This window comes from Paramisgurnus dabryanus, chromosome 15, assembly GCF_030506205.2.
Source record: "Paramisgurnus dabryanus chromosome 15, PD_genome_1.1, whole genome shotgun sequence".
Lineage (NCBI taxonomy): Eukaryota > Metazoa > Chordata > Actinopteri > Cypriniformes > Cobitidae > Paramisgurnus > Paramisgurnus dabryanus.
In genome coordinates this window covers 35,691,813-35,709,596 of record NC_133351.1, presented here as the reverse complement: position 1 = coordinate 35,709,596, position 17,784 = coordinate 35,691,813, and the positions used below count along the sequence as shown (strand labels likewise).

The following is a 17,784-nucleotide window of genomic DNA, read 5'->3' as shown; positions in this document are numbered from 1 at the left end:
AGAGACCACAAACAGACAAACATAACTGACTTTCAAACCCTATGACAAATCATGAATTGGCATGAATGGTGCTTAGTCCATATTGTAATCACTTGAACCACATTCAGATGTATTCAGTTTGTAAAATGCTAATGTGAAAGAAACTAGTTTGTACAGCAATCATAGATATATACACTAGGGGCCCTATCTTGCACCCAGCGCAATTGACTTTGTCAGTGACGCATGTATCATTCGTATTTTGCACCGGCGCACAGCGGGTTTTTCCCTCCACAGATGCAAGTCAGAAAACTAGGGAATGAACTTGCGCTCCCTGGGCGGTTCAGCGCAAAAAAGGAGGCATGTTGCGGCGCAAACCATCCCTGATGCTATTTTGCAGTTTCAAAAAACAATTGCGCCACTGACCAAAAAAAAACTAGTCTAAAGTCAGTGGCGCGTTGCGCGTGGTTCAATATGCTATTTTAAGGGCGCATGCTTGACCATAATGTATAGCGTGCACAACGCGCACACACTTTGGTTATCTTATCTACACAGATGCAACAGTTATTTTTGCAAATCATAAATTGTTACAATAAAAAATATTAATACACGAGAGAAGAGGAATCATAGTGGTGAGCATTGTGGTGATAGTTTTTATTTATTGTGTGGCTGCGTTAAAAAATTCTCATGCAAATAACGATTAAAATATTTTCATAAGCAACCTTAATGTATATGAACTTGATTTGTAAGAGTACTTTGGGGTTGGACCTTGCTTGCGTTTCTTGGGTCCGATTTCAAAGCCCCCAAACCCTTTCAGCGGTGAGGGTGGACGCAGCAATGTCCTCTGCTGGCGTCAGGTCATGTGTAGAGGCAGATCCACCTCCCGTTACACGGCGTGCCCGATTTATGCTGGCAAGCTTGGGATTCCCCGTCTCCTGACATCATTGTAGCGCTTGGCGCAACAATGGGGTTCCAGCTGATGAGACAATTGTGGCTATTTCCTCTCACGCCTGTTTAACCTACGCTGATTTGGGCGGGTTTCTCCTATGCCCATACAAAACAACTTCTCTGTCTTTGACTGCTCTTACAAGAACGTGGGTCTCCTCGGCTGTGAACCGCTCCTGGCGTGCGCCTGGTAAATCCGTCATAATAATAGCAACCCGCCATGGAACTTGCGCCCTTGCGTTTAAAGGGAATGTTGGATGACGTTCTGATTGGTTTATTTGATGTTACGCCCAAACCACACCTATGAATAATGAACCTACTTCAGACCAACCCCTTATTGATTTGCGCCTGGCGCAAGAGTTATTTCTCCCGCCAGGAAAATAGCAACAACGCCCAAGATACGCCCACAAAGTCACTTGCGCATTGCGTTTCGCACTTGCGTTTCAGATCGTTAAAATAGGGCCCTAGATGTCGCCTTGGGGTTCTAAGCATGCGTCAAAATCGCCGCCATTCTGGAACAGGGGTCTTATCATGGGTAGTAGCTAGGTAAAGCTGCTATCTCCGCCTGTACTTCGAATTCATGGACGATGCCAAGATTTTGTGTGGCGCTTATGGATGTTAGGGCTACTAGCACTATGCATCATAGTTAGAAAAAGTAGATTTTCATAATATCAAAACTTTAAATTTTTTCTGGACTAATGCTAAATACATGTCTGACTGTTGAAACGAACCAAAAGAAAACCTAGAAAATCGCATTCATGACGATATATGGTGATCTGTTACACCATTGCCTACAATGAAGCTGATGCGGGGCTCCCCTGTTTCAAGATGGCGGCTCTATTTGACGCATTCGGTCCAATGAACTGCCATAGCCAAGGCGACATCTAGTGTACATATCTATGTACAGCAATAAGACAAAAAACTTATAAGCCACGCTGCTCTAATAAAGTCACAGCTAATCAGTGGATAAATTCATAATATACACAGCCTTTCGTACCCTATTGCTTTTATACAATGGTACTTAGAGTACATCATGTTAAGTACAGTAAGTACACAGTTTCATTAGAAAAAAAATATTTTATGTAGCTAAGTTGTGCAATGCTTCAAAGTACAGTATAGCTCTTGACATCTGTTAATCTAAGATATAATAGTTGACCTCTTTGAGTGATACATAATGACACAATATACTGTAATAGTGTCATTGTCTGAAGATTGACTGTGCATAACATTATTCTCCATGTGGTTTGGTCTCATGTACTGTACTCTAACACGGTGATTGTGGGAGTGAAGAGTGACATGCACTGACCTTTACATCTGAACGTGACCTTTTCACCCTGCATGACTTCTTGGCTCTCAGGCTGAGATTCAAAACTGGGCAGGGTTTCAAAAACACCCATCTTGCTCTCTCTGCTGGTCTCTCTGCTGGACTTCACCGGGGACGGTTCAGGTGTCTGTCTGGGAGCACTGAAGTCATCCAAATCTCTCTTTATGTCACGTGACCCTCTATCTATGATATTTCGACCGCTTATGCTGCCAAAGTTTGACATCTTTTTACCAACTAGTGATCTGTTATCTGTGGGTTTACTGATAGGTTGTGAAGATAGAAGCAATGTTATTTTTGGTTCCTCTGTTCCGGTCACATTTAGGATGCTTGCTGTAGCATTACTGGATGGTGCTGTGTGTGTTTCCATGGTTACCGTCTGGATTGACATGTTTGAAGGTCTCTGTTCAGCACCCAGTCCGTTAGTACTGTGTCTGGTCACAGAGGATTTCGAAAGATTATGAGATGGTTTGGTTTCACTGTTGAAAGACAAAACAGAAAAATCAAATGTGTTGTCCGTTCCAAATTTCCCACACAGGGTTTCCGGCAGCACTTTTCAGTTCGGGCGGCCCACCTAAGCTTGGATACCCTACCACCTTAACTAGGTCGTCCAAAAAAAATTTCACCAAACGCCAAATGACGTGAGAAATGAGAGAAAAACATGGTCCGTCACTGTCTGAAGATTAACTAGCCTGTTGATAAAACATTTAATTCACTTATAATCTAGTATGTGTTCATTTTCTCTCATAGTTTCTTCAAAATTGAGTTTTATTTGAGTGTTTCAAATAAAAATATTTTTATTATGAAGCACACGCCCCGCCCCTTTGATTGCCACGCCCCCGGCCCGCCCACCTGCACAACCCTACCACCTTAACTAACAAATTTTCTGCAGGAAACACTGCCACAGTTTTACTATAATTTTACCATAGTTGTTTTTCATAAGAGTTAGACATGTAAGACCTTTGCTCTAGCAGATGCAAATACTCGTGTTCAAATACTCTTGTAAATGTATTTTATGGGCAATTAAAAGAACTTACGCGGCTGCTTCAGTGTCTGTACCTACAACAGAACAACAAAAGAAAACATTTTAGGGAAAGCTGTAGCAACTTCTTGGGAAAATTGTATTCTTCTATATTGCTGTATTAATTGTTATCCTGTCAGCATCTGGGACATACCTTGAACAATGAGTTCAGCAGTCGCAGATGTCTTGCCAGCATTGTTGGCCACCAGGCAGGTGTAGATGCCTGCATCTTCTGAACACACATGACAGATCTCCAGGAAGTGCATTCCTGAACGCTCAAACATGTTATAGTGATCTGATGTCTGGATCTTCTCCTCTCCCTGACACAGGAAACACAGAGAACATACATTAACACTGTGTTTGCACTTAACCTGCTCTGTCTTGAAGTCCAAAGCGGTCAAGCACTTGGGATCTTAAGATAATAGACTATTTGGAATGTCTTGCTTATGGCACCTTATACCACTGCACCAGTGGTTGTGGTCGTCCTGTGATCTTGGCTGAGAATTTGCCGCTTTGTCCAACTTTGAGATACAGGCGAGAAGGTTTAGTCACAAACTTTGGGGGGCTTTCACCCCAGATACTAGGTCTATTCTCTAATGCTGAAACACCCATAGATCCACTGAGGACAGAAAATAGAAATAGGAAATATATAATTCTGTACATTTACAAGCCTAAAAACAGTGCTATAACTTTATTACAGATCTAATCTTATTAACTATAAGAATAATACATGCACATACTGTATACGGACTGTCATATTGCAGTTTTAAATTGATGCACAGTAAGATTTTATGATTTTGTGGTGTGTAGGACTGTCCTGTATATAGCTTACCCTGCCCTAATGGAGGTGGGAAGATTGTATTTCCTCCCGGTGTTTCCTGTGTGGAATGGAAATAATTATGCATACATCTCCAATCGCAGATAAGTATACGTAGCATCCATAAACACACAGAACTCATTAGAAACTAAACAACACATCTCCTTTAATCCTAAACATGCTGTTATCTGTAAAAAAAGTTTTCATGCTGCTGGCTGTTAAAAACTTGCATACCTCCATATGTTTGTGTTTTGTGATGCTGGAGGAAGTTTATTATACATTTATTAGGCTATAAATCAGACACATCTGTACTCTTGAATGCACGGGTATTTAGTCACAAACACAGTGTGAAGTAAAATCTACATTTGGGATTTATGTGGAGAGGAATGCACTTTAGTGTATACTGTGTAAATGTAGACTACTTTTTAAAGGTTTAAACTTTAAGGTATAACTTTATTTATATTTTTAAACATTTTAGAATAATAGTAAACTCGGTTAAACTATGGAATAACACAAATGTGGAAATCTATGGGAATAATAATAATTCATTATATTTATATAGCGCTTTTCTGCAGCACTCAAAGTGCTTTACATATGAAAGGGGAATTCTCCTCAACCACCTGGATGATGCAATGGCAGCCATATTGCACCTGAACGCCCACCACACACCACACACCAGCTTATTAGTGGAGAGGAGACAGAGTGATATAGCCAATTAGTATGAGGGGATGATTAGTAGGCCAATGGGCAAGTTTGGCCAGGATTCCTGTCCCCGTCACTTTACTGGGGTGTTAGAACACCACTACCAGCAGCAACCTGTTTCCCAGGTGGTCTCCCATCCAAGTACTGACCAGGCTCAAACCCTGTTTGGCTTTAGTGGGCAAGCTGTTTTGGGCTACAGGGTGATATGGCTGCTGGTCAAGCACAGAAATTGTGATTTATAGATTATGTCATAAAAAAATCTGCACTATGTTTTATATTAGAATTTTTTTACTGTACCCGTGCACTTTTTTAATAGGATTTGTAGGAATTAACTCTTTTCTATTTGGCATTTTATCAACTAAATTCTTGAGGTTTCACCCTAAGATGATTTTTAAATAGCAGTAAAAGAGATAGGGGTCCCCCAAAAAGTTTTAAGTGAATGTCAGATAAGAAAGACAAAGCTAAATTTTTTAAAATCTACTATATAGCCAATGATTTGCCTATATATATATATATATATATATATATATATATATATATATATATATATATATATATATATATATATATATATATATATATAAATATATATATATATATATATATATATATAAAATATGCTGTCTTCATAAAATCAAAATAAACAATGTAAAAAGTGAAAGTTTGATTAGCTTAAAAAAATTATTCAGTTGGCATCACCTAAAGAACTGAAGTTTTTTCAACCAAAATTTTCTAATTTTAAGAAAATTACATTATTGTTAACACCTAAAAATGTTAGCTTTTTCATCTAACAGAGTTTGGGGGATAAATATTATAGGATGGAGGTCCCTCACATAAGGTTCCTTATATTTGGTGGTCCTAGCCATCATAAAGTTTGAAAAACCTTGCTGTATATGATGTATATGTACTGTATAGGTTATGTACTGTACCGGGGGTTACAGTAAAAGATCACAAACCAATGGGAATAAAAATTTTTGGGTATCATTTACTGCAAACCTCGAGAGTCCATACACTGTAAAAAGTATTTTGTGGTGCTGCTGTTTCAACATTTTTTTTTTATTGACACAACTTGCAATTTCTGAATTTGTTCATTTCAACTTAAAATCTTAAGGTTTTACTGTCTCATCTACAAAAAAAAAAAATATGGAAAATAATTCACATTTATATTTTATAACTTGAACCAATGAAAATCAAAACAAAAACTATATTTTCTACATCTACGAAAACCTGGCAAAAAGTATATTTTCTTGTTGAAGAAAGTCCATTAATTGTGAATTGGGAAAAAGTTTTTTTGGTTGTGTTTAGAGGAATGTTAAATTTTATTATTTTTAAACTGTTAAGAAACATTACAGTATTGCTAAACGTTCTGTAAATTCTAGTCTAGTTTTTAATGTTTAAAGAACGTTTGTTGGTTGTGTGAATGTTAGAGCAATGTTACATTCTATCATTTTCAAACCTTTATAAAAAATGTTTTATTGTTAGAAGCATCGCTCCTTGTTGATTATAATATGTAGACTTACAATGATCATGCATTGGACCAAAATAAGCAAAAAACATGGTTCAGCAGCGAGTTACGTCGTTGTTCGGGAAACGCACCCCTGAACAGTTTAACCCTGAACAAACTCACCTGCCTGCAATTTTCTAGTATTCCTGAAGACCTTAATTACCTTGTTCAGGTGTTTGATTGGTGTTGGAGAAAAACTCTGCAGGAACATGGATCTTGAGGGCCAGAGATGAGAACCTCTGCACTAGATGATGATCTTAAGCATTAGATACTAACCACCACTGTGATTATTATGTTATTGGCTGCTTTTTACCCAAATAAAAAACATGTTTTAAACAATAAGTTGTAGCAGTCAGAGCTAGCAAGCTCAGAGTCAAGAGTCCAACTAAAACAATCACCAATCACCATAATGGTGACTTTAAATAAAAACAAAACCACCATCTAAACCTCATAAGTGAGTAGTGTTTTATAACAGTTTGAAAATAATAAAATGTAACATTACTCTAACATTCACACAACCAACAAATGTTCTTAAAACATTGACAAAACTGGACTAGAATTTACTATTAATGGACTTCTTCAACAAGAAAAATATTCATTTTGCCAGGTTTCCAAAGACATAGAAAATATTGTTTAGGGCAAGTTGTTTGATTTTCACTGGCTCAAGTTATAAAATATAGATGTGAACTATTACCCTAATTTTTCATTTTTTTTGTGAATGAAACCCGTTTTTGTGTGTGTAGATGAAACAGTAAAACTTTAAGATTTTAAGTTGAAATGAACAAATTCAGCAATTGCAAGTTCTGTCAACTTAAAGAGACAGTAAGTAGGATTTTTCCACATCTAGTGGTGAAATTGTATTTTGCATTCAAACGAATAGTGCTCTGTAGCGCCTCATTTTTCCAAACGCGTGTTGCAAAAACGGTAGCCATTATGTACTCACTGATCTTCTTGTCGGTTTTAGCTGGTTCACGTGTTCTGAATGAAAACGCGTTGTGGAAACACTTAGCGGTAGGATTTGCTTTTTGTCCCTCTCTGCTATTATATTTTTTCAATATGCCTCCTTGGACTTAACCGTTCAATGTAAATAAACAGAAGAAATTCTAAGCTTACAAAGAAAAGTCAGACCATTGCCAGAGGTCATTTGACACCAATGAGGACATATTTATGAATGTAGACATTGATTTTGACAAATACAATACTTAAAACCTCTTGAAAAGCACCCCCATTCTGGCCCAAAACCATGAAAATACCTACTTTCACTAAAAGGGCTGTTTTTACTAAACCATTTAAAGTATAAGCATAACTGTGGTATCATTAGATAGAAGACACTTTGAGCTTCGTTTTCCATGTTTCAAAATTATTTTAAGATAAAAATTTACAAAGTTAGAGAGGCTGAAGTACATTGTAATAAAAATGTTTTTGCATAACATCTTTTTTAACACTAAAAATCTTAATGATAAATATATGTGTGAAACCTAGAAATGCAATGAGGCCAAAGCCACAAGTCTAAAGAAGTTATATTTCACGTTTGAAGTCAATAGACCCCAAAATGAGGTTCTTGCAAGAGTTTTTGTAAGACTAGTGCCTTTTCTAAGTGCCAGTCAGCCACAAAATAAAAGTCTTTTGTTTACATGCATACACGTTCGTTCTTTTTATTGTTTATCCTTATATAAGCGTATAAAATGCCGTATCCACACCAGAAAATAAAGCTTCACACAAAGATCGTTGAATTCGTGTTCTAATTGGCTACACGTTTTGTCTATCAATATTTTCCATGAAGTCATTGGAGGAACGCGCAAGTCAGATGACGTCACGATATTTGACAGCGCTGTTTGGATATTATGTATTATACTCCCGCGTTACGATGTAAATAGTCCTCAGATTGTATGTTATAATCTATTACAAGATGTGCATGTGAACTCTGATGTAAACAATGGAAAATATATCTATATTTCATGGATTATACGCATTTGTGGACAAAAATGGTCATTGGATGTACTTTGTTGGAGAGTTTTTATGGGTTATTCACACATCTGAAACAGACTGGATTCGATTCGCGTTCCTTATACCAGCACAAAGGTAAGGAGTCAGTTTATATTATGCATGTTGTTATCTGGACTTCTGTAATAAAATACTATATTTATGATGCTAGAGCAATTGTATCTCAAAACGGACACCATACACTGATGCTAAACCCTTAGACCTTTTAAACGATGTATAGTAGTGTTATTATTATTGTTGTTTGTACACAGTAGGCTATATATATATATATATATATATTGTTAGCAGCATTAAAAAAACTGACGTCTTTCCGTCCCCGAGCTAGTGCGTGTCGAGAGGTTAAACTACACATTGTCCCTTTTAAAAATTAAGTTGAAACAGCAGCACCATTAAATACTTTTACAGTGTAGAAAAGAGGAGTGTAAACTTTCTGTGTGTTTCCAATTAACAGAAGGTTTAAAAAAGATATAAGGGTGGGTCAATAATTTTTTGGGTGAAATTATTTAGATTATTTTAACTCAAGCATGACCTCAGGTTTTAAGTAACCAAATTATTTTTTTTATATTGTGCCATCAGAAATTAAAGCATAAATGTAGTGGGGATTCCCCACTGTGTCATCATTCTCTGCAGCTTTATAGATTCTCATTATCTTATTCCATCACCTTAACATTGACCTGTTACCATTGAGCTGTACCTTCCACAATGATCTCCACTGTAACTTGGCAGGTTCCAGCATCATTGACCGCTTTGCAAGTGTAACATCCACCATCATCGTTCTTGACCTCCTGAACCAGCAAACTGAAGATTCCACGAGCACTTTGTTCCATGGAATAGCGATCTCCAGCTATCAACAATTTCCCATTCCGATACCAGCACACCTGGGGCTCTGGATGACCACGCACCTGACAGATATCACAAATTGACAAATATAGACACGACTCCATTAAACATTCTCTGACAGATAAGCACACACATACACAATCCGAACAAACTCACATACATTGGTATGCTCAATTTAATGGTCCCTAGCTGTCACTGGGGCGATACCCTTTCAAAAACTAAACCTTTGCACCTAATGAGTTCATATTGTACCTTAGAGGTACATATTGTTACCAAATGTGTACATGTCTGTACCTACAGTAAATGGTACATATTAGGACCTCTTCTAAGACATCTGCCTAGTGATAGCTTGGGACCATAATTTAAAAATAATAATAATTTTGACAGTTTAACAAGAGTAATAATAAATGGGTCAGGTCATTCAATGTGTCATTCTGGACATAGCTTAAACTCAGTGAACAGAATCAGGAACAGCTCTCATTATTAGCTACTGAGTAACTTATTTTCTGCATAACTTTGTTTACAAGAAGCAAAAGCATTCTGCTGTTTGGGTTCATATGTGATGAACAGAATTTCATATCAGCATCCCGCTTTTATAAAACCTTTTAATTTTCCTAATAAATTCTAGTTTTAACACATTTTCTTTTTTTTTTTTGACATGATATATTTTCAAAACGTAGTATGGTAATACATGTACAATGTCAGTTGATATAGTTTTTTTCTGTATGTTTGCTAGGGTGATAGTAGTTCCTATCTATGAAGCTAAAATCTCACAGTAATATTTTGTATGGCTTGAGTCGAAATTTTTGCTTAAAAATCCTAAATCAATCAATTAGAAAAAAAATAATCAAACCTACATACTGTACAGTTTTACCCACAGGACTTAAACTATCTCATGTACAGGGGTACTGTATAACATTACCTTAGGTTCTCTTTCATCATCTCGTGTTCGAGATCCACCTATGGGAAGGGCATCCGTACCTGACCTCTACAGAAGCATCCAATTGCACCAAGTCTGGCTAGACAGACAGAAGCGCGCAGCCAATGCCAGGTAAGACCACACCCTCTTACCTGCTAGCATATAAGACCACTGCGCGCTGCTCCTCCTCAGTTGACATTCGCTTCTCGCGATCTCTGCACGGATTCAGTTCGGTTGGATTTTTCGCTGTTCACTTTGTGTCTCCAGGAGGAATTATCGTCAGATCAGCCTCCGCCTGACGTGACAGTCGTTAATCTAACCAGGTTAGCTGTCTCTGTTTTTTAGCATCATCGAGCCGCCCACGCTCGTGTTTTTCTTTCACCTTTCCCTTATCCACGGCTGCCCGCCACGGATTTCTCCGAATTTTTCGCTGGTATGTCGCTTTCTAAAACTGCCGCTACTCCCGGGAAGTCTTCATCACGGGCCTGCCCGGCCGCGTGTGGAGCTTTGATCGCTGCTAAGGATTCGCACGAGTTTTGCGTGGTATGTTTGGGTCTCAAACACGCAGAGGAAGCCTTGCAAAACCCGGATAACTGCAGCCATTGCCTTGCGCTGCCAAAAAAGCTTTTGCGGCGTCGCCTTAAAGTTGCTGCGACCCAGTGTGGCGACGATGGGCTTTCGGATTCGGATGAGGGGCTTGGTGGAGGGGATGCGCAACCGGAGACATCCAGGGGCGCGACTTCCCTCAGCTGGGCCGACATGCCCAATCCCGCATTTCCAGAGGATAACATCTTCGAGGAAATTGCGGCGTTAGCCGGCGAACCGGTCGATTCCGGTGACGCTGACGACGCGGACCTTCTTGGGACCTCAGAGGACGAGGAGGCCATCCCGCCCTCATGTGCTTCCCAGGTCAACCCCCCCGCGGCTTTGCCTCAGTCCATTCTCCTCGACGTATGCGAGCGCGCGGCCGCGCGGCTCAAAATCGAGTGGCCGGCTCCACAGAGCGCCAACGATCAGGAGAGGGACATTTATGACGGGAAAGTGCTGGGACCCCCTCCCGGCCCGAGGAAACAACTCTTTCCAGTTCTTCCTGCGTGCGCTAAGCACATGAGGCATTATTGGAAGGACCCGCTCGACCTTAAACATGGTCTCGCCGGCCTCGAGGTAAAGGACATGGCGGCTCTCGGCTTGGGCGACCCGCCCGCGGTCGAGCCGTCGATCGCTAGACACCTCAACCCCGTCCAGGGTGGGCTGCTCGCCCCCCCGAAGCCGGTCTTACCTAACAAGATGGACCGTTTTTCTGCCTCGGTTCTACAGGCCTCATATAAGTCCTCGGCTTTGGCAGTAAGGGCTCTTAATGTTTCCTCGCTCCTTTCCGCCTACCAGGCGGAGAATTTGGACGACTTGGGAGCTCAGCTGGACAAAGGGGCACCATCGCCGACTTTGTGGAAAGAGATCCTGACGGTAAACGACCTGGTTCTCCGTAACGCTCGGCAGGCAGTCCAGGCTTGCGGCCGTTCGATGGCGCTTTCTGTGGCGGGGGAGCGTGCGCTCTGGCTCAACCTGTCGGGCCTTCCCGACAGCGAGAAGAGACGAATCGCTGGTGCCCCGGTTGAGCCTGGCCAGGCTCTTTTCGGTCCCGCTGTGGCTTTGATGCAGCAACGGTGTGACGATAAAAAGAAAGAGGACGAGGCTTTCAAGCTCTGCCTTCCCAGGAAGGCAAACCCACGTCAGGTGCCCCCTGTTCGTGTGTCTAACCCCCCGGCCACGGGTCGTAACCCGCATCACAGCAAGGAGAGACCCCGACACAAACCCTCTCCACGGCAGGTTAACCCACCGCCTGCTAAACCCTGGGGGAAACCACCCCCCGCCGCGGCTGCGGCTGGGAAACCCCCTAACCCGACCCCCAATATCCCGAAACGTAAGCGGCCGGCCTGATGTTCGACTGTTGGGGACGCAGGGTCCTTGTTCACAGGCCACAAGCCCATTGGACTCTCTTTTCTCCCCAGAGCTCCCGTCCAAGAGACAGAGGTTTTCTCACGGAGGGGTCGACCACCCCCCTCAAGAGGCTGCCCAGCCCGTGTGTTCGGTGGATGTGTTTTGTCCCCCCACGTTCAGGGGGTTGGTTGTGAGGAAATGTACACCAAGCATTTACACGGTTCCCCTCACTCAACAAATAAAGGCTTCGGCCCAAGTGTTTCCCAACACAAAACATACAAAAAACACACAAAACACAATAAAACAAACGAATCAAATGAATTCGTTTCAGAGAGAGCACATCTCTCTGCAGAGAATAACCCCCTCTCTGAACCCACGCATGTCGCCCCTTGTTTGTCCACTAGAGGGCGCCATTGTATCACAGATGAGTCTACCGAGCGCTCACGAGTTCAGCTGCGCGCCCTCCACGCTGGCGGGCACTCTAGCGAGTTACGAGCCAGCCTGGCGGGCGGTAGCAGCGCCCGAATGGGTTATGCGAACAGTTACGCAGGGCTACAGACTACAGTTTGTCAGGAAACCCCCGCTTTTCAACGGCATTCTCTTCTCTCACACGGAAGAGAATTCCGCTCACATTCTGAAAGAGGAAATCTCCTCTCTTCTCATAAAGGGAGCGATTCAGGCGGTGCCCCCCGATCTGATAAATCAGGGTTTTTATTCTCGTTATTTCCTGGTTCCAAAGAAGGACGGCTCTCTCCGCCCTATCTTAGACCTCCGAGTGTTGAACAAACATTTAAGGAAATACAATTTCAGAATGTTAACCCACGGTTCTCTGGCCCGAGCCATAAAACAGAACGACTGGTTCACCTCAGTCGATCTGAAGGATGCTTTTTTCCACATAAGCGTTTATCCGCCTCACAGGAAGTTTCTGCGTTTCGCATATCAGAACATATGTTACGAATTCACAGTTCTTCCTTTCGGTCTCTCTCTCAGCCCTCGGACGTTCTGTCTGTGCACGGAGGCGGCTCTCGCCCCTCTAAGAATGTCAGGTCTACGGATTTTGACATACATAGACGATTGGCTCATCATAGCCGAGTCGAAAGAGAAAGTGCTGCGGGAAACCCACCGTGTGCTCTCTCATATCACGTCCCTGGGTTTCAGAGTGAATGTGAACAAAAGCAATTTCACACCCAGTCAGAGTGTGATTTTTCTGGGGTTGGAACTGAACTCAGTCTCCATGCGAGCGCATCTTTCTCAGGAGCGCATCCGCGCTTTAATGAACTGTGTGTCACAGTTCAGAGAGGGGGAGAGAGTGCAGTATCGTTCATGCCTCAGACTACAGGGTCTTATGGCTTCAGCTATTCAGGTTTTGCCCCTGGGTCTCCTGAGAATGAGACCGTTCATGAAATGGGTTTTATCACTACATTTCAGCCCGTTACGCGATCTCTGTCGCGTGGTAACGGTGACGCGCATCTGTTCGGCAGCTCTGCGCCACTGGAGGAACGCAGACTTTTACGCACAAGGCACCCCCTTGGGGACAGTTATGTTGCGGAAAGTCGTGACGACAGATGCGTCCTTAACGGGCTGGGGTGCAACCCAGGAGGGCAGAACGGTGAACGGGCTGTGGCCGAGCAGTCTCCATTCAGCACACATAAATTATTTAGAGCTCCTCACCATATGGAAAGCTCTGAATCATTTTCTGCCGCGCCTGCGGGGACATCATGTTCTCGTACGCTGCGACAATACCACAGCGGTGGCATACATCAATCGCCAGGGCGGTATGCGCTCCTCAAAACTTCACAATCTAGCTCACAAGCTGTTAGTGTGGAGCAAGGGGTTTTTTCTGTCACTACGCGCAACGCATGTTCCGGGCATTCTGAACAGAGGCGCGGATCTTCTGTCAAGGGGAAACCCTCTTTACGGAGACTGGCGTCTCCACCCGCAAGTGGTGGACGCGATATGGAGGCGATTCGGACGGGCAACCGTAGATCTGTTCGCCTCGCACGAAAATGCCCATTGTCCTATGTTCTTCTCGCTAAAGGACTTGGACGCGCCCCTCGGGGTGGACGCACTGGCCCACCCATGGCCCAAGGTGTTGCTGTATGCTTTCCCCCCTCTGTGCCTCATAATTCCCACGCTGGCCAGAGTGAGGGAGGAGAGCTTGTCTCTCCTTCTGATAGCGCCCAGATGGCCCAAAGCCCCGTGGTTGGCAGAAATAATTCCTCTGCTATATGCCCAGCCGTGGCCCCTCCCCCTCCGCACAGACCTGTTGTCTCAAGCGAACGGGGAAATTTATCACCCACACCCGGACAGGGTGGCTCTCTGGGTTTGGCCCGTGAGAGGACAAACTTAAACGCGCTGGGGTTACACCCGCGCGTAATTGCTACTATTCAAAATGCCAGAGCCGTTTCTACACGGTCCTTATATGGTTGTAAGTGGCAAGTGTTTGAAGGGTGGTGTGATGAGCACGATCTCATATCTTATCAGTGCTCAGTCCCTGAGATTTTGCGTTTCTTACAAAACCTTATGGATAAAGGCAGGTCTTTTTCCACAATTAAGGTTTACCTGGCGGCTATTTCTGCTTGTCACGTAGGGTTTGATGGCTCTACTGTCGGGCAGCACCCTTTAATCTGCAGATTTATGAAGGGTGCCCGTCGCTCTTTGCCAGTCATCAGGCAGTGTGTCCCTGAATGGGACCTCTCCATGGTGCTGGACGCCCTGTCTCAATACCCCTTTGAGCCCCTGGGTGTTATTTCCTTGAAGCTGCTGTCTTTTAAGGTAGCTCTGCTCTTGGCTCTAACATCAGCAAAACGTGTTAGCGAACTGCATGCATTTTCTGTACACCCTTCATGCACTAAATTCTCTCTGAATGGAGAAAAGGTTTTTCTTAAACCTAACCCGGCATTTATGCCTAAGTGCTTCCCTGCGTTCACATCGGAGGTGCTGGAGCTGTCCGCTTTTCACCCTCCACCTTTTTCCTCTACGGAGGATCAGAGGCTTAATGCTCTATGTCCTGTTCGTGCATTACAGACGTATATCGACAGGACTAGGGTTTTCCGGAAGAGTGACCAGCTCTTTATCTCATGGACGCCGCCTCACAGAGGGAATCCCGTGTCTAAGCAACGTCTTTCACATTGGCTTGTGGACGCGATTGCCTTGGCATACGAATCGAAGGGAGTGCAACCACCTGGGAATATCAGAGCTCATTCTACGAGGGGCGTGGCCACCTCTTGGGCTTTGTTTAGGGGAGTGTCACTGCAGGACATCTGTTCTGCTGCGAGCTGGGCTTCTCCCCACACATTCGTGCGTTATTATCGGTTGGATGTTACTAAAACCTCAGTAGCACATTCCGTTTTGGGTGTAGGGTCAACATAGCCCTTCACTGCTGCACACCTTTTTCCTACTGTTGTCTTTATAGTAGGAACAAGCGCATACGGCTTTTGAGCTCGTTCATGTTACCAAGCATGCATTCACATCTCTGCCCTACTTTGTTTTTTGCATTTATGGGTTTCCCCAGGGTGTGCTTTTTACATAATGTCTGCCCTGCATGCGCACCACAGCCACTTGTGTGTGTGCGTGGGGCACATTTTTATGGGACGTGTCGGGCACCGCCCCCCCCCCCCTCCGGGGGTGACCGTTCCATTTTTTATACTGGCTGTCATACCTCACTGCGAGTGTGTTGGGCAATCGGGGAGCTGTCCATGTCTCTCCCATAGGTGGATCTCGAACACGAGATGATGAAAGAGAACAATAGGTTACTTTCGTAACCCCGGTTCTCTGAAACATCGAGTGGAGAGATCCACCAGCTTTGCCCCGCTTGCCGCACGAGAAGCGAATACACTTACTGAGGAGGAGCAGCGCGCAGTGGTCTTATATGCTAGCAGGTAAGAGGGTGTGGTCTTACCTGGCATTGGCTGCGCGCTTCTGTCTGTCTAGCCAGACTTGGTGCAATTGGATGCTTCTGTAGAGGTCAGGTACGGATGCCCTTCCCATAGGTGGATCTCTCCACTCGATGTTTCAGAGAACCGGGGTTACGAAAGTAACCTATTGTTTCCAGTGCTGCTGCAGTTGACTTTCGTAATGTTTTTACTCCACTATATACTGACCACGGGCGTCGCTAGACCCCTTGTACTGGGGCACGTGCCCCAGTGTAAATCTTTTGTGTAATTGTGCCCTGGTGTAAATCTCAAGTTTAAATTTTAGCAGCTAACTAGTGTATTCCTTTACAAAGATAATCGCGGAAAAACGGAGATAGGCAATGTAGTTACCGAATTTACGCTTGTAAAAGCGTCGAAGCATTCGCGCGTGCATGCACGTATCCATGTCCACGCGCGCGTCTTTGTGTTAATCCGTGCACATGCGCAAGGTGACGCCACGCGAGTGAGTTAATTTATGAAAACATGACGAGAATAAAGTACATTTCTAAATAATAATGATAATCTTATTTTGACTCGATCAATATTGGTTCCTGTAGATGCACATCAGAAATGTTTTGTGCACAGCAGGGAAAGGAAAGCAGAAAGGAGAGATGATAAGTTTAAGGGAGGTAAGACAAACTACATCCTCACCCTGTCAGGTCTCAAACATTAGAGGAAAAATGTCAGGAAAACCTCCTTCAAGTCTATAGAATTGCATTGTTGCTAAGAAAATCAACACATCTATGTGTTATACTGTTCTGTATTTTCACATGAAATTAATATTTAGTTTACTAATATTTAACTCTAGGACACTAATTTACATAACAGTTAGCAGTAACTATGACTGAGATTATTTGGTATAGCTGTCATAAAATGACTGGTTTCTTAAAATATTATTGTAAAAAATAAGTTATTAATCATTGCTATCATTGTATAATGTAGAAAATATTTCTCTGCTGTCATTGTTTCCAAACATCCAAAGTTGTGCCATTTATGCCTCCAAACATGTTAATAATGTAAGGTATGATCAGGGGTTAAATTGGGATTTGTTATGTGGGGGGGGGGGGGCTCTGCGGGGCGGGATACTTCGAGGGGTAACAGGTTTAATATGACAGCAAAGCCATTGGTGTGTTTCAATGACATTCTGGACCTCTGATAGGATTTGATAAGTTTCAGCTTTAAAGCTGTGCCAGAGGTTGACCCCACATATTTTAAAAAGAGTGTCTGAATTTTAAATGATGCAAATCTATGAGTTTGACACCCTATATCCATTTGTTGCAAATGCCATTATGCACAGCTGAGAGCTGATCAAACTTTAAAGGAAGTTAAAAGAATCAACCTCCTTGAATAATTCTAGGCATAAGATACCCAAAAAGACTAAATTAACAAGAAAAGGTACAACACACAGTACTGTATCATCAACATGTCTTATGAACTTCTGAATGTACGGTTATTTGAAAATTTAGTAGCCAAATTGGCTGGTGAGGGGAAAAGTACATTTTAAGCCCTGTAGAGAACAGTACACTCAAAAATGCAGAGTTATTGTTTTAACTATTTTAACAATATTATGGGTTATTTTCAAATATTGGTCCGAAAAAATGGGTTAAAACAATGCAGCATTACAATCCAACGGGCTGGGTTCGTCCCTATTTGACCCAACCCTTGGTTGAAAATAACCCAGCATTTTTTAGAGTGTAGGCAATGCTTGCTTAAACAAACATTTTAATAATTTGCCAATTTTGCATTATTGAAATAAACAGTGTTTTTCTCTTGTATACAGTAGCATTGAATCAAGTTATCAGCACAAATTAAAAAGCATCTTAACTTTTGACACACACAAATACCTGAGAAGCTCTGATATGTGGTTCTTCTTAAAGGTTTCT

The 17,784-nt window shown here is 42.6% G+C and overlaps 1 protein-coding gene across 3 annotated transcripts in view; it reads right to left on the bottom strand.

Annotated features, from left to right (window-relative positions):
* mylka (myosin, light chain kinase a) overlaps positions 1-17,784 on the bottom strand; it is a 133,832-nt gene that overhangs the window by 57,552 nt on the left and 58,496 nt on the right. For all 3 annotated transcript variants that reach the window (XM_065293267.2, XM_065293268.2, XM_065293269.2), the window contains 6 exons: positions 8,985-9,192; positions 4,096-4,141; positions 3,717-3,882; positions 3,418-3,583; positions 3,280-3,301; positions 2,228-2,721 (listed from right to left, as the gene is read on the bottom strand). In XM_065293267.2, the coding sequence (XP_065149339.1) occupies positions 2,228-2,721; positions 3,280-3,301; positions 3,418-3,583; positions 3,717-3,882; positions 4,096-4,141; positions 8,985-9,192 (1,102 nt within the window). The remainder of the gene's footprint in view (positions 1-2,227; positions 2,722-3,279; positions 3,302-3,417; positions 3,584-3,716; positions 3,883-4,095; positions 4,142-8,984; positions 9,193-17,784) is intronic.